A 23,305-nucleotide genomic window follows, 5' to 3' on the forward strand; every position below is an offset into this window, starting at 1 on the left:
AAGGTGCATACCGCCACCTACCTTACTGAAGTATGTAAAACTGGATCTAGTATCTAATACACTTTCCAGTGTCAACTGTACATATAACTATTAATTCTATAAAATTGAATTATTGTTGTATGATCTTTATTTTAACTGTCAGCTGTGTTGCATGTTCAGACGTGCTTTTATCTGCCACTCACTGGAAGATATGCAGTGTCAGTGTATGACATCATAGAAGAAGAGGAACATTATACAGACAAACTGAGACAACATCTTCTCTTTGCTGATGCTCTGAGGTAGAATATTTTTTCTCATTATCAGCTGGGTAGTGTTTAATGTTGTTGAATATTGAAAGCATACAACATATTTTAAATTCAGTGGCCTCTTTATCTTTGTTATGAACGTCTTGCAAATTCATTAAACTATCGGATATGGTCCGTAGTAGACATGGACATTCGGATATCATTCAGTTGGATTACACTTCCTGAGAATGTTATGGTCTCTGATGTCCAGAACTCCAAAATTCCTGAAGCTGAAATTTGAGAAGCGCATTCTCTACTCTGATGTTTCTCAGGAAAAAAGACGCAATGTGTTGGGGAAGGAAGAGTAGACTGAATTGAGACAAGGACATCAAGGTAATGAGAAAGGGATCTGAAAACTCACTGTAAACAACTAGAAAGTGTCCAATAACACATTTTTTATATTTGAATGTCTCTTCCATGATTTAATTTGTGTCTCTGTCTAGCAGAAAAGCACGGAGGAACATCTGGAGAATTACAGGGATGGAAAAACATATCATGAAAATTTCATTGTATGAAAGCTATAAAAATGGTATAAAAATGTCATAGTATAGTATCTAATAAAATGATATAAATAATGTATATTATGCCATGAAAATATCATATCATAATATACAGTAGCTAGACCTGTCAGAACCTAAAAATTGACCTCAAAATTCACTGCACCGCGTAAGAATCCAACCCACAATCACAGGTCATTGCCTGAGCTCCTTGATCATAACATTTCACTTGACTTAAATGCATAAAACCTCTGAAAAAACTAAACATCCGCACAACATTTAAGCATGACATATTCTTCTGCACAATCAAGGTATAAAAAAAATCAATCACTTCACAGTCAGCCACTCCTGAAACTCACATTTTGCAGTTTGTTCTATGATTTGTTGTCCACACTACTGAGGAGAAAACTTGGAGACAGGGACGCCAGGATTTGATCCTTTCATTTCAGATTTTTAGGCATCAGCCTATCTTGCTGTTGTTAGAGACCTCAGACTGTGGAACACTCTACCTGGTGATGATACCTATTGTTATATTCTATCTGCTGTTTTATCTGCTCTTTTGTTACCTTGTTGAAAAAAGTGCTATATAAATAAAGTTCATTATTACTATTATTATTGCTGCAACCGGAGCTCCCTTTGGACATCAGGACAGCAGAAACTCAACTCATCTTCCATGACAGACTGAAAACGTATGTGTTCCTACTGCACCTTGGCCGATAAATAATATTTAATTAAACAACTTTCTCTGTCTCTTTTGGTTGTGAAATGTAACTCTTGAATCAGTTCAGCATATTTGCTGAAGTTGATGAATTTACATTATTCTTGCTGTGTTCAGGTTGTATTCACATGTTTAAATGCACTTGTCGGAAGTTGTTTAAGTTAAAAGCGGCAGCTAAATTATGTTATTTAATTGTATGGTGTCTTTTTTGACATACTATACTGTGACATTTGTATGGCACTCTATACTATAATAATTTTTATGAAATACTGTTCTATGGTAAAAAAAAACATTTTGTATAACATGACTTTTTTTTACAACATTTTAAGATGGACTATACTATAACACTTTTTGTACTATAATATTTAGATTTTTTGAGCATGCTATAATATGTTTTTTTTATAACTCTTTTCACATACTGTACATTTTTTCAGTCATGTCATGGAAAAAATCATAGATCAGTATGTCAAATGTTATAATGTCATAGTATAGTAAGTATAAAAAAGTCAAAGTATAGTATGTTGAAAAAATCATAGTTTGGGATGCCGAAAAAAGTCATAGTATAGTATGTTGAAAAAATAGTCATAAGAATATTCATAGTGTAGCATGTCGAAAAAAGTAATATTATAGAAGGTGAAAAAAGTCATAAAAAAGTCATAGTATAGTATGTCGAAAAAAGCGATATTATAGTATGTCGAAAAAATTCATGAAAAGTCATCGTATAGTATGTCAAAAAGTCATAAAGAAGTCATAGTATAGCTTGTCGAAAAATTCATAAAAAAGTCTTGTATAGCATGTTGAAAAAAGTAATCGCATAGTATGTCGAAAAAAAGTAATATTATAGAAGGTGAAAAAAAGTCATAGTATAGCATGTCAAAAATTCATAATAAAGTGTTGCATTGCATGTCGAAAAAGTAATAGTAGTATAGTATGTCGAAAAAAGTCATAAAAAAGTCATAGTATAGTATGTTGAAAAAAGTCATAGTTTGGGATGCTGAAAAAAGTCAGAATAGTATGTCGAAAAAAGCGATATTATAGTATGTCGAAAAATTCATGAAAAAGTCATAGTATAGCTTGTCGAAAAAAGTCATAAAAAAGTCATAGTATAGTATGTCGAAAAAAAGTCATATTATAGAAGGTGAAAAAAAGTCATAGTATAGCATGTCAAAAATTCATAATAAAGTGTTGTATTGCATGGCGAAAAAGTAATAGTATAGTATGTCGAAAAAATAGTCATGAAAAAAGTCATAAAAATGTCATGGTAGTTTGTTGAGAAAAGTCATAAAAAGGTCATTGTATAGTATGTCGAAAAAGTCATAGAATAGTGTGAGGGAAATAGTCAGTCGATTGTATAAAAAAATCATAAAGTATTAGGACAGTATGTTAAAAAAAGTCATTAAAAAGTCATAGTAAAGGATGTTGAAAAAAATCATACTAAAGCATGTTAAAAAAGTCATGAAAAATGTCATAAATATTTCATAATATAGTTTGTTGAGAAAAGTCATAAAAATGTCATATAATGGTAGTCGTAGTTTACTATGACATTTTAAAAAAGTAATTGTATAGTCTGTAGTGGAGGTTATAAAAAAGTAATATTGTAGAATGTCGAACAAAGTCATAAAAAAGTAAAAGTATAGTATGTTTATTAAAATAATAGTATTGTAAGACTATTACCTTCTATACTATGACTTTTTAATGAAAGGATGATTTGTTTGACTTTTTTGACATGATCTATAATGAATTTTTTCATCACTTTTTCTAAATGCTATATTTTTAACTTTTATGAAGGTAAAAATCACTTATTTCCACGTATTATATTTAGACTTAGAATTTTTTCGACAAACTATTCAATCACTTTTTTCTACATACTTTACTATGAATGTTTTTTCAACGAATTTTCACAAGGATCTTTTTTCATGCTATCCTATGATTTATTTTGACATACTATAGTAAGACTTTTTTTAACATATTGTTATGACTTTTTTCATGTTTTTTGACATATTATAGTATTACTTTTTTATTCACTAATTTTAATATGCTATATTTTGAGTTTTTAGGACTTATTTTACATTTTACAAGACTTTATAATGATTTTTTCCACATGCTATACAATTACTTTTTAATGGTTTTTTCGACATGCTATACTTTGACTTATAATAACACTATGGTGGCTATGACAACAGATACTATGACCTTTTTATAGCACTTTAAACAACATACCATACTTTTTACAATGAGGTTTGTGCTCGTGATAAAGAAGCTGTGGCACACAAGAGGCAATGAATTCCCTTTCCATCTGTTGTGTAAACCAAAATATGTGTGCAGAGATACAAACAAACAGTATTTATTTGCAAGTACACAGTCTCTGTATGTCTGTCTTTGTCATAGATAAATAGTTTTTTTTATAGTGTTTATCTCAGAAGCAAACCTATCTGTCACTGCAGCAACACGCCTGACATGCAATAACAAAATGCTACAGTAAAAAATAATAAAATTGATTACCTGATTCATTCTCTTTTAAAGCAGAATTCACATTAATACATTTTATGTTCACCTTTAAAATTGATTATCCTGATTTGTCTCAAGCCTGATATAGTATTTTGAGAATCAGGTCTGCTGAGATGACGTTTGTTAAGCAACCTTATTGACTTCTGCAGAGAGTTCCAGCTGTCACATGGTGGCAGCAAACAGTCAGCCTGCCCCACAGACAAAAAATATGAATATAAAGAAATGGCAGATTGACGAGCCACAATTACGTTTTCTGCCTCAGAAACCATTCTGGCATCTGATTTCTGTTAATTTCGCTCTGATCCCTGTGAGTCTCTTTACAACAGCTCTCTGGTGTTGCAGTTTGCTGTTGGAGCTGTGCAGTCTGCATAGAGTTTTACTAGGCTGGTGTTGGTGATGAGGTGACAGGCCTGCAAGCAATCAGACTGATTCAGTCAGCAAACATCAGAAGCCTCGTTTGCCTTTTGGCTGATATATCTAAAGCTTACCCTTGCAGCAACACAAAGTTGGTGGAAGGGCAGGCTTTGCTTCTGGCTCTTTGTCATTTATCACACATTAGCAGGTTGGGTGTATAGTGTGAGTGTGGTAAAAAATGAACAGGCAAGAGAGTGTCGAACTTACTTGAGTCAGGAATTAAATAAACACTACAACATCTTGATGATTTTATTTTGTGGGCTCGCTAATCCTTAAATGAATTCCACATTCAGTCTAGACTCTTTGAATTATAATGTCCTAATTAAAAAAGATAGACAGATAAAACAGGAATGCATCATAATAAATGATCACCTGTTTATACCCAGTTATGTACCAGTATCTGCATGACAAAAAACTAAAGTGTCTCTGTGTCATGGCTTTTCTTTGCACAGCAGATTGCGTGCACAGCAGACACAACCCTCCGATGAGCAGCATGTCAGTGTTTAAGTAAAAGTGAAGAGAGAGGGCAGCAGAGCACTGTAGTAGAACTAGTTGAAGATAATGTGAAGCACCACACCGCAGGGAATGTAATAGAATGAAGTTATAGAATAAGTCATGTGGGCTCATGCATTTATATCCAACATTAAACATAACCAAGGTGCCGCTTTATTGTAATAGTCTGTGTTGTTATTTCCCACGTAACTCTGCTCAGGTGCTTTTTGAAAAGATAATAACTGGCTTCAGCACTGATGAAACAACTTCATAAAACGTTAAATAATATTTACAGTATATAAAAAGTATAGAAATGCAGTATATAAATATTGTCCAGGTTTTCCAGGTTGAAGATCTGCTGATTTTAAAAGTATCATCAGTCTGGTCTCTCTTGATTAGGCTACAATTAATTACACTACATATTTAAATATACCTTTAGACAAGCCCCATATACTATAAAATCATAACTGACATTTAGAGTTTTAAATGTGTTTTGTTTGTCAGTACTTTGCTGTATTCAATTTTGAATTGTATAATGTGTTTTTTAAAGAAGATTATGCCATAATCTTTTTTTGCACATTAGAGTTTTTAATTTAACTGAAAGGTAATTGGAGGGCTATCTAATTAGCCCCTTATCTCTAATGAGTAAGGTAAGCTAAACATGTTTCACTAAGGGTTATGTGTGTATTTCTTTTGTTTCCTGTGAGAGTAGGCCAAATATTCTTCTGCAGCTCCCTTCTTTACTTTATTCTACATCTTAAGAAAAAGCATCATATGCATAATTTTGTTATTTTTCCTATCATTTGGCAATCGTTAATTCCACTTCAATAGTGCGATTTGGTAGCTTTGTGAACATTATTAATTTGTGAAGATAATAACTTTTAAATTAGGGACCACATCTTATATTCTTTTATTAATTACACAATTAATTTAACCACTTTAAAAGTGTTAACTAACTTTATTGTATATTTTGGGGAGAGTGTTGCAATTTTTTCAAAATCACAGGGAGGATACAAAGAAAAAACTGCTAGCATATATTGAAAACAGAATGTGCAGCCCCTCTCCCCACCAAACTGCATTGAGATCACCATTCTTGTGTAGTCGTGAGTGTCAGAGGTGAGGATGCTGCTATTAATTTCACTTGCAGAGCTGCGTAATAAAAAAGCCACCATTGATCAAAATCATGGCAGTTTCATACAAAAAACTACCTCATGTAATGCTAACATATCACATACTTTCATTACGTGATTCAGTCAAAACAGAATACTTTATATTACAATGCTCTGATGCAACTACAATTTCAAATGCTGGCCTTACACTAGAAGGATTTTATTTCAAAGTGCTGGGTGTCCAGCTATACTCATAACTCATATCAATTCATCCGTCAACATTTCATAATCCTTTTTCTCAAAGATGATCACTTTTTTACATCTTGAGATGATGTATTTTTTTTAAATAACTTTAGGGAACAATGGTGTTTTATTCTAGTTTGTTACAATAGATGTGACATTAGAGACTATTTTGGTTGACTAACTGATTTATGAGGCTATACATTACAAATAACACTCCCAACAGTTTGGTCTGTGAGATCTGAAATATGTTGTTCTGGCACCAGAACACACTAAAGTACAAAATAGTATTCCAAGACTACACTCAAACATATCTCAAAACATCTTTAAACTTCAGCTAGAGAGTCATTTATTTTTCAGTACAAGTTAAGTAAAAATGATATTTGTTCTTCCCTTGACACATTAGGCACTGACGAATGATGAATGTACTAGTCAAAAGGTATGAGACAGCTTCCACGTCATGAATATGCTATGTCATAAATTTCAAGGTTTCCATACCAGGGGTGCCTGTGTGCTGTGTTTTCCCGGCACAGACGAGTGTGATGTGCATGTGTTGGATACACACATAGCAAAGACAGGACATGTTTATTCCCGCTCAAGCACGTCAGTTTTGAACAGGCTGAAATGTTTGTGGGTGGATACTGATGACTCAAAGTACACCTGGTCGATTCTAATTTCAGAGATTCTGTGTTCAAAACTGAAAAAAAGATTCAGAGGCAGAGCTACTATATATATGTTGAAGCAACTGAATCTAAATATTACCAATATCTTTGTTTCTTATCCTGAGGTGATGGTTTTTTTTGAGAAACATGAAATAAGAGTTGCAACTTGTGTACCAGTGAAATGATTTGTCATTTTGCTGATAAAGATTTGAGATCATAAACACACTGCTTACTTTGCAAATTTAAGACACATTTATTCAAAGCAGTTTTACAAATATGGTTGTCACCAACTGCTTTAAAGAAAACAAAAGGCACAAACACAGCTTTAAACAAGGATTAACATAACAATGTGCTTAGAATTATGTACTTGCTGGCTGTTGCAATAAAAGAGGCAGTACAAATGTGAGAACTCCTGAGACCAGTGCAATTTATTTCTGAGGCACGTCCTGGAATTAGGTGCAGTGTTTCTAGTGTCCAATGTGTTGTCAGGTATTGCACAACTTTTCACTTCAAGTCTAAGCAAGTGAACTATGCTAAATGGTGAATTTAAAACAGTTAAAGGAAATTCAATTTAACTATTCGCCTAATCTGATTCCCTCAAATGAGGTCAAGCAGCGCTGAAGAAGTTTCTGTCCTGGATTCTATTCCCAAAGTTTGGACAACTTTATAAACAGAAGTGCAGGTTCATTCACATTCATGTATAAGCTCATTAGAAATGTGATTATTGACCCACAGTCCTACTGTACTACTGCAGCCTCTATGTGTGCCCTGTGAATGTCAATCCCCTCTGAGTTGGAATGAGTCAAACTTGTGCCATCTTAAAGAGGGGAGTCAGTTCAGCATGTGCGAATGCTTCCAAACAACATATGGCCCCCTCCCAGCAATTTAAGACGCCCGCAGAGAAACATAAACCTCCTCATATCTGCAGATCGTCTATTCTAGTCTTGCTGTTGCTGTGTTTGGCACTGCGGCCCGGCCTGGCCTGCGTAGGTGACCCAGGGGCTGATCCCGCTCCCCTCTTTCCTTTCAGGTCACATTCTTCTGGCTTGCTGCTGCTCCTTTCCACCGCCAAGTTGTCCTTATTCTGTTTGTAGGCCGCCTTGCTGTGGTAGGGTTGGAAGGACGAGTCTGTGCCCTCAGACAGAGGGGAGAGGTTGTAGCTGGGTACCGGCGGGTAGGCTGGCTGGACTTGGTGGAAGTAGTCGTCATAACTCGGCGCATAGGGCACCGCGGCCTCGTTGGGCTCCTTGGGGAGACTCACAGGGGACCGATTACGTCTCCTGAAGGTGAATCCCTGGCGACACTTGGTGAAGCCCAGGTGGTACATCTCTACCAGGTTGAGGAGCAGAGACACACTAGCCACTCCCAACATGAAGATGATGAAAATGGTTTTCTCTGTGGGACGGGATATGTAGCAGTTTACCATGTTGGGGCAGGGCTTCCTGTCACATGTGTACATTGGCTTCAGCTTAAAGCCATACAAGAGATACTGAGCCACGATGAAGCCCACCTCAAACAGGGTTTTAAAGACCACATTAAATACATATGTGCGCAAGAGCTCCCCCTGCAGGCGCACTCGACCCTTATTGTCCCTCACCAGAGCCTTCTTGTGCTTACCATCCACAATAAGGGCCTTCTTGTCTGAATGCTGTGCAAGTTCCCTCTGCTTGTCTTTCTCATTGTGCTTGTCCTCCATCCGCACCAGGTGGAGGATGTGTCCCAGGTAGATCAACGTAGGCGTGGACACAAAGATGATCTGCAGCACCCAAAAGCGTACATGGGAGATGGGGAAAGTGATGTCATAGCACACGTTCTCACAACCTGGCTGCTTGGTGTCGCAGGTGAAGCCCGACTGCTCGTCGCCCCACACCTTCTCTGTCGCAGCGCTCAGGATCAGGATGCGGAAGATGAACAGGACGGTGAGCCACACCTTCCCCACCACAGTGGAGTGCTCCTGGGCTTTTTCTAGTAGCTTTCCCAGCAGGTTCCAGTCCCCCATGGCTGTGTGAGCTCAGATCTGGGACTGGAGATACAAAAAAAAAAAAGTTTAAAATAGTTTCTCGCTTTGATTTGTGACTCATGGAATTATACTAATCCAGGGGTTAAAGTTAGCGTTAGTAAGTCTTCCTCATGACTACAAGTTCTCTAAAACGTCTTACCAAGTTCAGCAGAGCTCAGACCAAACCAGTCTCTAAGGAGCCAAGCTGCTATCCGAGTGTACAACTGAGGGGACTCTGCTGCTGAGCAGGTAGTGGTCTTTCCCACGTGGACACAGACAGGATTATATTTACTTTAGGAGGGTATATATTTGGCAAGTGCGGACAGGGGGGGGAGGCACTTTCCAGTCATGATTCTGTGGCTCCCGGCCTTCAAGGCTCAGGCCACAGCAACATGATCCACACACAAGGTGAAAGCAAACTCCAGGCAGATTGGTCAGAAATGTGAATTAGAAACAGTTGAGTCATTTCCGTACCATCAGCTCCTGTAACACATCATTTTATATATATATATACTGTATATATACTGTATATATTCTATTTCTGATGGCAGTACTGTACAGTAGCAGAACAGCACATTCAGCATACATAGTATAAAACGGATGATTTATTTTGATTACTGCTGAAATGCGGCAAGTTAAATTATGTTTAGGTAGCCACCACTAAGAAATCTAGCTTGTATTTTAACTACTGTAGACTGGGTTGCAATTTTAAACAAAAGTATGCTTTCAATATCAAACCGCTCAGACTATGTAATCGCCAACACAAAGATTATAATATGAAGAACATTAGAAAAGATTATATAAGTATGTTCAACTCCTAATATTGTGTTCCCTAAAAAGGGAACAAACAACAGCCTTTGGTCACAACATCTACCCTGAGTAAGGTGTCTAAACTTTAACTGCTGAAAGTACTTCAGTCCACAAAGGTTTTACTTTACAAACAATCACAGAGAAGTCACATTTACTGGATAAACCCACCTTGTCAGCTTATGCATCCCCTGCAGTGCAGCCCTACACGTCTCAGAGGGTCCATGAGGCTGCCTGCTTCGCTGACAGGCCTCAGCGCAACACTGATCTTTGGGCCCCCAGCGATGCCCTTGAATGGACAGGAAAAGTGGACTTCTGCCGGCCACAACCTCTGTTCCACACCGACAAACCCACCGACTCAGACTTCTGTTTTCAAATACAGTAAGGCAGGAACCAGGATCCAGGCCTCGGGGTCTCCCTCTGACCACAACACACCCGTAACCTGCTGGACACACTCTCAGCCATATCCAGCCTGCCCTCCATCAAACAGCCCCTCCTCTCTGGGGTTAAATTTGGCACAGGGTACACTCTAATGTAAACTGTCAAAGCCCCTCTACTCCCCTATTACAGTGAGTGACAGGGCAGCTGGCCAATGATGGTGACCGCTAAGTCTGTCTGGCCACAAGTGGTCTAAATATAGCACCAGGGTCTCTCCTATCATGGGGGGCATGATTGGAGATGAGTAGCCATTTGCATCCTCAAGTTACAAGGAAGTGACAGGAAGGAAAAGAAAGTTCTGTTTCAACATATCAGTAATGAAATGAGAGCCGGGATCTAAGTATTTAAATGTAAAAACACTTTTTATATAACTTCTAAGGTTACTGTCCTTTGACATATGTCACTATTTTACCCATTTAGTTCAACATTTTGAAAGAAACTCAAATGTTAAATGAAATTTTAAATAACATCAAATTATCAGGCAGTTTATTTCAGTATATTACATAATATACACATATAGTTTCAACCCTAATTATACATTATCTGGGTTGTTTACCTGTGTGTAAATGCATATATGTACATTTAGTCATAAATATCGACATCAGGGTTTTTGTATGCCCTTCAATGTAAATAACTGTATAATAGAACAGTTGTATAAACAGATACCAGCGTATGGGACATGACATCTTCAGGACCAGAGAGATAGTGAATAATATTAAACAGGGTAACTTTAAAGAATCAACGGGCAACTGTCTCTGTTAAAAAGTAGGTCAACCTCAGACATTTTTTATAAACAAAAAAAAGACCACCTCAAACAAAAGCTACAAGTAAGTAGGCATTACTTTCTAATTGAATACAAACAGATACAAAGACATACATACAGTACTGAGATTTTCCTCTGTCCACCCTTCTGACAACTGTTGTGTTAACATTATTAATAGGTCAGAAGTAAAGATATATTTGTGTAAAATGTGTGTTTTCCAAAATTAATTTCATTTTACATCCTTTGTTGAATCATAATATCCAATGACAGCTTTCCACATCTGAACAGTAATTTAAAACTGTCCTTGGTTTTCTGGCACCATCTGTTATAATATTTCCATAGCACTATCCTAAGTTCGATAATAATTAAAGCTGCAGTGTTCATTTTGACAACATTTTAAATTTAGTTTTAGTCTGAGTTGCTTACTTGTAGCTAAATAGTAGTTTGTGTAAAGTCAAATTTTATTCTCTTTGGAACCAAGTTAAAATTTTAATCAAATCGTAGTCAATGTTTTAGTCGTGATTTTCTCAGTTTCATAATGCTGTTATTTCTCCTGGCTGTAGAAATGAAGCATACTGTGAACTATGTGTTGCTGAGAATATGTTACTGACTTACCGTACTTCTTTCATATAATTTATCAATATTGGTTATCAGACACTGATAATGTTTATAACCTGACAAAACAGACTTCTTAATATATCACTGAGGTCTGCGGCTAAATTCAGAATTATGCTTTACCCAGCAGAGCTCCTATTTACCAGTTAAAAAAGTGTTTGAACTGCATCGTTAAGGCAGAAGAGCACAATCATTATCTTAAATCATTATTTTATTTATGAATGTGTAGCAGATGTTGTCAGGGTGAGCTTTTCTTTGTGTGCACTGCGGCAAGCAGGAGAGTACATTTTATTTTGAGCGCAGAGAAAATAGTTTTTGAGAGGCTAACGCCGACAAATATGGACTGAAGCATATTTCTTTGATGTTGTGTATTTTGGAAATGATTACATCCATCTTTTTTCATCAAATTCAGACTTTTGGACTTCCTAGAGTTATTTGAAATGTTTGGATTACATGAGTCTGTGAAAACCCTACAGTCACCAACAGTTATGGTGAAATGAACAGACGAAGGAGATTTCACCGCACTGTTTTTTGGCCATATTCTTTTGGATTCACGTTATTGTTATAATTTTGTCATGACCTAAAAGGCCCTAAAAGAATACTTATCTTCAAATCTATATTTGTCAAATAACACTTGACAGCTGTTGGCGTTGCAAAGTTTGATAACTAAAACTGTCTGATTAAATCTACATACCACTGTTGGCTTTAAGGGCTATTACTGAAATGTAATGGCATTTACTCCCATAACTGCCCTTTCCAGTTCCTTGCTTTGACTCAGACTGGAATTAAATATGGTACATATTAACATGATGTAAATAAAAAGTTTGCTTTCTATCCAGCATTTTCTTTGCACCTTTGAAGGACCACACTTGTGTTTTGCACATTTTGGCCGAATCATCAGAAATCATGCATACTACTACTAAGCATATTCTAAAAAGTAGATTTTCTTATTCTTTAATGTTTTTGTGCCTTTCGGACAGCTGCCCGTTTGCTTTTCTGTGTCAAAACTACATCATTGTTGCGTGATGAAGCAACTGAAATAATGATTAATGACACTGAATATGAAAAGTGTGGTGGTCAGTGCATTCATGTGCTGGTGAGAAATTGTCATACAAGAATCAAGTTCTCTACCAAACAGACACCTTTTATGCCAAATTAAAAAAAAACTTTTTCAAATCAGTGTTTGCTTGATGGGCATGATTTCCAAACATCATAGCTTGTAAATACAACTGTGTAGGACTCTGTAGGATTAGAACAAATCTATAGTTTGAACCATATTATCAAGCAATAATGACACAACTTTGACAAATAATTATGAAGGTTTGATGCTCACACAGGCATGGCTCCTCCAGCTCAAGATACTTTGCACCAAGTTGCTTCTCACAATGTAATCAAAGGAAAACCACTAAAATGAGCTTTGGAAAATTGTTGAGACAAAAGTCATCATGGTCTAAAACACTGGTATGGTCCTTTACCTTCACTACTGGCTCCAAATAGTTTAGACAAGTTCCAACAGCATCTACCACTTGTGTCAGTAAGACCAAGAACAAAGAAAAAAACAATGAATCAATAAGCGATTGACTGAATTATGTATAAATAGTTGCTTTGAATGTGTATTTACAGAACATGTGACATTAATGCAGAGCAACATGATCCATGGACATGTGTGATTGCTGTTGATTAGTTTAAAGGGAACAGGAGAGGCAGAGTTTCAGAAAGCAGAACACCTTTCAGCCTTCTCAGTTGGGCTCTTTTTGGTCACAGTGAACTTAGACTTGAGAGAATGGTCTGCTATCAGCTGATTGATTTCATTTTGCCTATAAGTAGACAATCTTTGACTTATCCAAGCTACTTTGTCCTCTTCCTCGGAGCCTCGGCAGCACCGTTTACAGGCCCTGGCGATGAGGTATACCACCTCAGCCAGGTTAAGCAGCACACACACCCCAGACACTGCCAGCATGAACACAGTGAATATGGTCTTTTCTGTCGGTCTGGAGACAAAACAGTCCACTGTGTTGGGGCATGGGTACGAGTCACACTTCACCAAACGCACCATCTTAAAGCCAGGATAGATCAAGTAGAAAATGTAGAGAAAAGCCACCTCGAAGATGATTCTGAAGATGATACTGATCATGTATGTCCACCACAATGCTCCGGTGATCTGAAACTTCTGGTTCTTTATGTTTTCCAGCTCCTTGGGACTGCTGCGGCCCGTCCTCTTCAGGATCTTCTTGTCGATGTGGCGTCGGTGGGCCACATGCATGGCCACCAGCAGGGCAGGGGTGGAGACCAGGATGAGCTGGAGCGCCCACAGGCGGATGTGCGAGATGGGGAAGAACTGGTCGTAACAGACGCTGTTGCAGCCGGGCTGCTGGGTGTTGCAGATGAAGCCGGACTTCTCATCTCCCCAAACGCTCTCAGCAGCGACCACCAGGACCAGGATACGGAAGATGAAGATGACGGAGAGCCAAACGCGTCCGATGCCGGTAGAGTGCCTGTTTACGCCGCTGATCACGGCATAAAAGGACCCCCAGTTCATTTTCGACTCCAGGTCTGGAAAAAAGAATGGTTACATTTTCAGTTAAGGTTACATGGATAAAGGCTAAGCTATATCTCTAGCTTAAGGTCCACTGTTAAAGCCAAATTATAATGTATAACCGGATTTAAGGAAACTTAATCAAAATGTCTCAGGAAAAATAAAAAAGACCCACTTTCCTAAAAAACATGTACTTCTAACGCTTCACATTTAGCAAAAGTAGTATTTGTAGCAACGGATTATCAGTTTAAAAAACGTTGTACTTGTTGTCGTCCGAATTTATCAATTTAGTAGTAAGTCTAACTGTTGTAACAATAGTTTTAAGAGGTTTACCAGGCTCAGCCAGCGGTGCAAGCGGCGTAAGCAGCGCCGGGTCCAAAGATGACCATCTTGAGGTTTGGCCTGAGCATCAAGCTGGCAGAGTGAGGAACAGCAGAAAAGAATTGCCCAGTGGCAAGTTGGCCGTATAAGAGCAGGGGTGATGGCCTACCGTCGCGCACCGTCACAAGACGCAACAGGGCGAAGCCAATTGCGAAACATTCGCCTCGCCACGTGATTTGCTCACCCTGTATTAATACTGTACTCCCAAACTGACCTACAGCCCAGTTGCAGACAGACTGACAGACTGCCAGACTGATAGACTGCCAGCACATTTCTCCAAGGAACAAGCAAAACATCCATCTCATTATGAGATTTTTTTTTTTTTAGGCAACTGAGAGACCTCTATTGTTTGTAAGAAAGGCTACAGAATTCACCAAGTTTACCTTATAACATTTTTTAATGATCACACTTAAAAAGCCTATTTATTCAAATGATATTACTAGAAATGGTAATATTGTATTTGTCGAGTCGGGGAAATGGGGCATGTCAGCCATCACACACAAAATCTGCCCTCATTGCACACTGAATGTTAGTATAAAACAGAATTGAATGAGAGAACATTTTACCTTCAGCTGTGATGGTACACAAAAATGTGTACAAAGAAGAAATTAATTAAAATATTGTATTTTTAAGCAAGCCAGAAGGCTGGATTGAGAACCATGCGTTTGGAAAATGCTAATCATTCCTCTGCCACTAGCCAGTGCCCTGCACCGTAGCAGTCATATGCTCTTATATAAACTATTTACATACAATGGCGCCCTTTATTGGGCTGCAACAAGACTCTTTACAATTCAGATCAAACGCCTCGACTTCCGCCTACCCCGGGCAAAAGAAGGAATCTGTGTGGACACAAAAGGCCTCAGCCTGCCACATTATTTATCGTGCTTGGCAGGGCAGGGAAGTGAAGGAAGCTTTTGACCTGACAAGCTGTCATTGAGAGCACAGTCACTGACAGGTTTGCAGATTCATCCTGAGAATACATATCCAAAATACTAATGTAGTAGAAAAATGAAAGCCAAATTTATACACATGCTTTAAATTTCATCTCATTTGTTCAAGCAGATTTTTGTAACTTAACCATGTCATAAAATGCTGTAAATGGTGCTATACTGTAAATTAAGCAAATATATTTAAATTATAAACATGAAACTACGTGTATTTACTGATGTTTTAGCATGGTAACTCCTTAACTTGGCTTAAACTCCTTTGAGTAATACTGACTTTTGCATAAAATTTCCTTCCATTGATTTGATATCCTTTTGTGGGCACACATTTCTTCATAATAAATATCCAGGCATTAAAGCTTACAACCCAGTTATGACTTTTGTATGCTTATAAAAGATCTATGCTACAGCATCTGAACAAACTGAGGATTTGCCTTTTGCTATTATCAACTGAGATTGCACATTTTGTTCTGGGCAAACTCCTCCCTCTAACAGTAGAAACAATAATTTACAGTAGCAACAAACTGCAAATGCAAGTGAAAACAATGTGGTCATTTGTCATGTTCTATCAGATGATCTACAGCCGTTCACTATGCCACGAGCTTTACTGCGTCACTTATGACAAATGTAGTGGGAGGGCTTGGGTGGCCTGGTCATTTTTTGAATGAACTGAACTTCATTTATATTCCCTCTATGGAAGATATGGTAATCTACAATACAGAGACATGGAGCATACAGTTGTAGATAACAGTTTATTATGAAAGTAAAGAAATATAGTATACTGTAAATTCAAAATAATAGATCTGCCATTGAACAAGTACTCAATATCAACTAAGGCAACATGGCTCTAATGATTATTAAAAGGAAAATGAAATAACAGACCTACTGTACGTGGCACACAGACAAATGAAGTATCACTTAATAGAGGGCAGGTAACTATACTGAACTGGCAGCGTCTAGTAGCAGGAAAACCAGGGTTTGAGTCTCATTGTTTTAAGGAAATTCTAGTGTTAATGAAAGTATTAAGTACAAAGAGAAATGTTCTAAATCAAACATTTAAATAATACAATTAGGTTTTTCATGTCCCCACACATCATAAACATGTTTTAAAAAAAAGAGTTATACTTTTTTGTTAAACTTTTCTAGCAATGCTTCAAAGACAATAGTCAAATGTATGTAAAAAAAAAAAAAAATCTTTAGTTTCAATGTTGTTACAGACATACAACATTAGCGTTACACTCACAATCACTAGACATAGCTTTGACTTTATGAATTGCAATGTAACACATAAAAGAAGAACAAGAAAGCTGATATTAGCTACTTAGTGTGTAGTAATCCAACCAATGCCTTCAGTCTTAGTTCAATGTTCACTGATATTACATTATATTTAAATCTCCTTGATTTATCATTGTACTGCAAAGTGCAAATCAGAGCAGTTTGTCACTGTGTATCCTGAAAGTCCACTGTATGTTTACTTGCGCACAGTTGGTCAACTGGATTATTTATCTCCAATTTAAGAATCATTGAATGTTTTAGTGTTTAGATTAGTGTTTCATGGCAGGTCTGCCATTTGTATTTACATTGGACATGGTCCATTGGCTGTCAAGACATGCCACACAAAATGACATAAACTAAACTAGAAACATTCCCTATCTCTGAATTACTTCTTACTGTGAGTAAAGCATGAGATGAGGTATTTCTCCCACTCGGCCTCCTGTTTCCTCGTTTTTAGTTGAATTATGCCTAAAAAAAGCAAAATACAAGGTCTGGAGTGAAAATGAGTGGTGCTCTGGTCATACACAGGCTACACTGCCACCTACTGTAGATGAACAAATTTGTGTAAACAACCACAATTCAACTTACTTCTTCCCTTGAGACTACTATTCTTCAGTTTGTTATGTTTTGCATGTCCGTTCTGGGCCAGTCTCAAAGACAATGGTGCCCCCCTCCTGAAATTTAGATAATACCATTGCACAGTTAAGATATTGGGTTAGGCTTAATGCAACAAAACATATAATTTGAACAAATTTAGCAGATAAAATAAAACAAAGGGGTATGCTTGCTGTAAATTCTTAATTTATAATTCACAATTAACTGATTGTTTCCTAAAAAGTACCTCATGGCTCCGAGCTTTCCCTTTTCCAGGAACAGCTCGACTGTAACTTTGGGCCCCTGTGGGTAAAGTCTGGCATAGAGCGTTCTGTTGTGCACCATTGCTTTGAACCAGCCCACTGCCTCCTCAGACCAATCGCTCCCATACACAGGCGTCACCTAGGGGTAAGGAAACAAACAATAAATAGCGTGAACTGAGATAATTTATTTCCTTTGCCCAATAGATAAGGCTGTGACTAATCGTGTGGACTTACGCCAATACTGTGTGTGAGTCTACACTCTCACAGCAGAGCACAGTATTTTAACCTTTGTCATGTATGCAAATCTGAGAGGGATATCTGCAATATTGTTATAATGTTGTTTTAATATTCATTTTAATATTATTGTGTACTTTTCTATTTTGATGCTTTGGCAACATTTTTTTCTGAAAGATTCATGCAAATAAAGCCACATTGAATTGAATTGATAATCTACATGCCGAGTGACAGAAAACATGGAACTGCGTTACATAAATAGGATACCAAAAAAAGGCAACTATGTTCCGTTACAGTTATAGAAACGACATACATTTACATTCATTAAAAATGTGGGTTGTTAGCAGGATTACAGCTTTATAATATGTTTTAATAATAAATAATGATATACTACCATGCACATGAGCCCACATGACAACATGAGTCGCAGACAATGGCCTCATACTCACATTGGGGAATTTCACTAATATTTTATATTAAAAGCAGAGAAGGCAAACAACAGCACAGTACAATGCAAGTTATCACAAAGCAGGATGCTAAATGCACTTTCCAGTTCATCAAGATTACTCTTCGGTCGAGAGGCTTTCCAGCTTCTAAAGACGGTTCGTAGGAAATGAACAAATTGCTTCAAATTTCTGGTCCAGCAAACGTTAACCAAGTTAATTTAATGCGAACTATATTGATAGTGTGACTGCTCAAAGTTAACTTGGCAACACTAAAGTGCCAAATGGCATGTTCACATCTGGAACGAATATCTTGCACTGCACTGTGATGAAAAGTAACTTAATAAGTAAGTTAATATTGTGATACTTGGATTAGGTAGCTGACTATGTTTTTAACGGGTCATTAATAATCATATCAAGAGTAGGGCTGCATGATATATAATTTCAGCATCCACATTGCAATGTGTGCATGCGCAGTTGACACATTGTAAGATGTGTGCAGCCCTAAATCCAGTGTGTCCCATTAATAAACCTAAATCTGCGGTCAGAAAACATTTTTAATTTAACCTTCCGCACACTGGTGGTACTCTAGATACATGTGACAATAATGGAGCCAAACATTAGCAGTAGGGAACCACTCACATTTGCCAGCGAGACCTCGATAGCCTGGAGTGGTAGGACGGCCATTTCTGGAGTCATCTCTTTGATGTTCAACAGAGACAGGCAGGCAGTCCCCCCGTAGTCCAGCTTCTTCACCTCCAACTTGATGGATGACCCACTCCCAGCACCATCAGTGGCATTATTATCTGACATCCGAAAAAGACAGAGAGCATGGCATTGTTAAGCTTAAAAAAAAAAGAATATTCCCAAGTGGCTGCAGGCGAGCAAAGTGACACTGCTACCATCTAGAGGTATGCATTTGCAAAAACCATTCCAACACAAAACTGGACGCACCTCCACTTACTCCGCATATCTTCGTCACCTGAGCCCTGCACCATTGTTCTTGCTTAGGGAACCAACCCATTACTTTAGTTCCAATGTCTGGAATGCAGCTCTGCTCGGCATGTGAACTACTGGCTTTCCAGCTGCTGCAAATGAGAAAAAAAACAAAAAACATAATGACAACCAGAAACATGTGGATTATTAAAAAAAAAAAAGGAAAAAAAATCTACAAAGAAAGCAGTAATGAACAAGAAAGGAGAAGTGGCTCTATACGTTCTGTTAATGTGATCAGGGAATCAGTGAGGGTTAAGAAAAGCTTAGAAAAAGCAGACAAAAGATTAGAACCCATGCTGAACGACTTACTCTGCGAAAAGGGCCTGCAGCTTCATGATGGAGTCTGCGTGTTGTACGTAAAAGTTGCCTGGGCTGACAATATGAGACACCACAACTTCAGTCTCTTCAAACCTTCGGATCTGGAAATCTGGAATGGTAATGGCGTTAATCGCTGGCCTTTTTGCATCAGCATAATGGCTCGCCTCTTCAGGTTCTGTGCATTGCAGAGTTTGTGTTTTCCGCTGGTTGTTTAGACAGGAGTCCTCTTGAGCTGTTGTCTTTGGCCTGTCTATATTATCCAACGAGTAAGCTTGAGGCTCTCCGTGTCCCACCTCTGTGAAGATGTCTCCAATATCCCACAATTCAGTCTTTGTTGCAATCACACAAGTGTAGGTCAGAGAGCCACTCGATTCCACTCTTTTAACTCTGAAGACTGGGGCTTGGTTTTCAACGTCTGCACATAATGTTTTCGGAGCTAGTGCATTGATCAGATCATCAGTCACAACATGTCTGAATTGGTAGCTTTGTGTTTTGATGGTAGGCCCCTGTGGCAAACTTGAAGTGCACATACTACACTCCATGACGGTGACCTCTAGTGCACCCATGTTTTTAGTTTTTGCTCTGAGGAAGTGAAGCAGCTGAGAGGATGTTTGTTTTTGGTGTTGCACCTGGACATCTTCCTCACAGCCCCAGCTCATTAGTGGTGTTATTTTCACTGGTTTAAGGTTACTGATCTCTGGGAGTATAGCTTGTATGGGAGGCAGCAGTAGTGGTGGCCTCTCTGGGTTAATCTTGGGTCGCTCAATAATCACAGGTGGAAGAATCGCAGCATCTGATGGGCGTTTCTCCTCAAAAATAACATTATGTTCTTTTTCTTCAGCTTGTAAGTGGGGGGATGAGCTCAACGCAACGGTGCTGTTGTAGCTGGACGGGATACTGCATAACGTGTCATCCTGCTGGACCACAGGCTGGGAGATGAGGAAATATTTCAACTGCTGGTGGGACAGCGTGGCTCCAAGCACCTGGACTGCTTTGGTTATGGAGCTCGCCATGAGTGAATTCTGCAACATAGGCCCAAACTTCAGAACATCGGTCATTGGGATCTTTTTGTCTCCGAGTGGCTGAAGCTGATTTGCTTTCATTCCATTTTGGACAGGAGGCTGGACACAAACGTGTGGCTCTGTAAAGATCAGAAAAGCAGAGAAGAGAGAGTTTTGTTAAATGAAGCTGCACAAAGAATCTTTTGTTAAATCACACACTGAATACTCTGTTTTATAATAACAAAAGTGAAGAACAACGCTAATTTTTTAATGCAGTAACAACTATGTTTTGTAGATGGAAAATTCTAGAAACAAATCGGTCTCTCAGAGCTAGATCATGATGATGTAATTCACAGATATGTGGCAACATCCAATCTTGGGCCCCCGAATGCTGTCAAAGATTAAAGTGTATAACTGGAGACATCTAAAGCACTCATCACTTGATTCTTTATCAAAACGTGGGTTGGCCTTCTTATTCAATTAGAACAGACAAGCATTTGTTTTTATTTATTCATGAAGGCTTCTCCAAGAAATTGCCCATATATATATATATATATATATATATATATATATATATATATATATATATATATATATATATCATATATATATATGACGTCACTTAAGTCAGAATTAACACTGACCTGGGAAAGACTGCTTTAAGATTATTTGCAACATGCATTTGGATTGAATTGCAATATACTTTGACGCTTGATACTCTGGTTCCAGTGGCTCAATTAAAAAAAAAACAAGTCAAAATCATGATTGATTTTAGCTGTGAGTTAAAAAATGTATGATTCATTCTTGACTTACCAACTGCGAGGTCTTTTAATAAACCGGAGAGCTTGTCAATGGCCTGATATTTTGTATCCAAAGCCTTAACCAGATCACTGAAGACACTACCGGTGGGAAAAGTTGAACTGAAGAAAGCTTGAACATCTTCGTAGGCCTGAGGGAAGAGTGAAACAAGCTTCATTCATTCTGTAAGCAGGAAAAAAATAAATAAATCTATTTTAATTTTCATATAAAAATAAGAATTAGCTTAACAAACATTTCTGGTTATCAATTGACCATTTAATAAATAACCTGAAATAACCTTGGGCTCTGAGAAAACATGACTCATTAACAGACTTATTTTCTGACATGTTATAGACTAACATACATGTAGAAAAGTATTACAATACTGAAAATAGGTATGGATTGTAGCTCTGGCAACCCTTGCATGCAATTTTCACAAGTGCTTGGTTTTATTTCAATTTTGCATTTCAGGTAGATTTAGGGGTAAAGTTTGACGTTTGCAGGATTTGACCACGTGGCTTGTGCACAACTTAAATTACTGACTTAATTAACTTGATATGTTAAGATGTGAAACCGGTGCCAACATGAAGTTACCTTGTTGGTGAGGTTAAGAAGTTCCTGTTCAAGTGTATTCCGGGCAGTCTCCAGCATGAAGAGTTTTAAAGTGGACTGCACCCTCTGTGTGGTGGTGCAGGGCTGCTGCTGCAGAGGAGTCATGGTCGTCTGACGGACGGACAGTCTGAGCTCACAGCGATGGTTTCTGCCACTAAGGGGTTAATCTCGTTGTCCTTGATGATTTCTAATTTTAGGCGCGGTTGTCTGTGACACGTGTCCTGCTCCTTCAGCCGCCATGTTGGAAACGCTGCTGAGTGATTAAAGTTAAAGAACCTTATCATTAGTTATCAAATGTGAAGGACAGGTGTGCTATAGAGATAATGTTAGTGGGTGTACTGAACTTCCTTCAAATGCTCTGTCACCATAACTGACTTTTTATGTGCTTTTTAAAAGGACAATGTGAACAAAAGGGTGGCCTCTTCCTGTTAAAGTGGCTTGCTGCAGGACTTCCAGACCTGTGTGTCAAGAATCAGTACAAATGTACTGTAATGCAAAATATCACATCTAACTACCAGTAGCCTATTTGTGAGTTCACAAAGCAAAACCTCCAGTATCACGGATTATTCATCTGGTTATGTAATTAACCCGTTCATGCGTAGAGGTCACTACAGTGGACAGCTATTCAAATGTTGTTTTCTTGTATATGCATGGGTTTTGATGGCATAGTTGCACATCAGCCACTACAATAGCGCTCACTGTAGTGGCTGATGTGCAACTATGCCATCAAAACCCATGCATATACAAGAAAACAACATTTGAATAGCTGTCCACTGTAGGGACCTCTATGCATGAAAGGGTTAAAATGTTAAATGTAGCACTTGAAGTAGGCCCAACATTAGTTCAGCATATTTGATGAAGGTGATGTAACACAACGTTATTTGCATGATTCTTGCCTTTTTGGGGGGTTGTAGCCTAATGTAACCACATGTTTTGGATGTAATGTCATGTCATAGATCTAGTTTAAGACAGCTTAGCCTGACACAATGGTGGATTCTTGGGATCATGTATTTCAGGGACCTCTGTGGTTATGTATGAATTACTAAACAGGCTTACTGGGTGTAAGCACAGGGGCCCATAGGCACAAAGGATTACAAGTGAAGTTCCTAGGAATCAGCATCACAGACAACCTGACATGGTCATCACAGATATCCATCCTGGATTTACTGAATAATTCAAAGAAGTTGCATGTGCAAAGTAGTATAAATAATTTTGTTTTGAGGATGGACCAATCCCACTAGGGCAGAGGAGCACAATGCATTTGTTAAGAAAACTGCAATTCAAGGACAGCAGATTTATAAAAAGCACAAAAAACAAGATAATTAACAAGAAATGTGCAACATTAATGGCAATGCCAGTGACTT

At 37.9% G+C, this 23,305-nt stretch overlaps 2 protein-coding genes across 2 annotated transcripts; both read right to left on the reverse strand.

Annotated features, from left to right (window-relative positions):
- Positions 1–7,840: 7,840 nt before the first annotated feature.
- Positions 7,841–8,923, reverse strand: LOC129089864 (gap junction alpha-3 protein-like). The gene has a single exon (XM_054597258.1). The coding sequence runs from the start codon at positions 8,921–8,923 to the stop codon at positions 7,841–7,843; it is 1,083 nt and encodes a 360-aa protein (XP_054453233.1).
- A 4,196-nt stretch (positions 8,924–13,119) lies between these two features.
- On the reverse strand, positions 13,120–22,112 carry LOC129089865 (uncharacterized). Its single transcript, XM_054597259.1, has 9 exons — positions 21,924–22,112; positions 21,345–21,480; positions 19,522–20,671; positions 19,171–19,304; positions 18,859–19,022; positions 17,524–17,678; positions 17,271–17,356; positions 17,079–17,150; positions 13,120–14,099 (listed from the first exon to the last, which is right to left on the reverse strand). Exons 1-9 carry the CDS (start codon positions 22,044–22,046, stop codon positions 13,258–13,260), a joined length of 2,862 nt encoding a protein of 953 aa, XP_054453234.1. The 5' UTR covers positions 22,047–22,112; the 3' UTR covers positions 13,120–13,257.
- Between the last annotated feature and the right edge of the window lie 1,193 nt (positions 22,113–23,305).

The sequence above is a fragment of the Anoplopoma fimbria genome, chromosome 4 (genome assembly GCF_027596085.1).
Source record: "Anoplopoma fimbria isolate UVic2021 breed Golden Eagle Sablefish chromosome 4, Afim_UVic_2022, whole genome shotgun sequence".
Classification (NCBI taxonomy): domain Eukaryota; kingdom Metazoa; phylum Chordata; class Actinopteri; order Perciformes; family Anoplopomatidae; genus Anoplopoma; species Anoplopoma fimbria.

Excerpts from the sequence above, each read along its gene's own strand:
- LOC129089864 (XM_054597258.1), bottom strand. The coding sequence starts at position 8,923 with ATGGGGGACTGGAACCTGCTGGGAAAGCTACTAGAAAAAGCCCAGGAG.
- LOC129089865 (XM_054597259.1), bottom strand. The coding sequence starts at position 22,046 with ATGACTCCTCTGCAGCAGCAGCCCTGCACCACCACACAGAGGGTGCAG. Across the intron at positions 21,481-21,923 it reads TTCTTAACCTCACCAACAAG|GCCTACGAAGATGTTCAAGC; the intron begins GTAACTTCATGT and ends CTCTTCCCTCAG. Across the intron at positions 14,100-17,078 it reads CATCTCATGCTTTACTCACA|ACCTGGAGTCGAAAATGAAC; the intron begins GTAAGAAGTAAT and ends TCTTTTTTCCAG.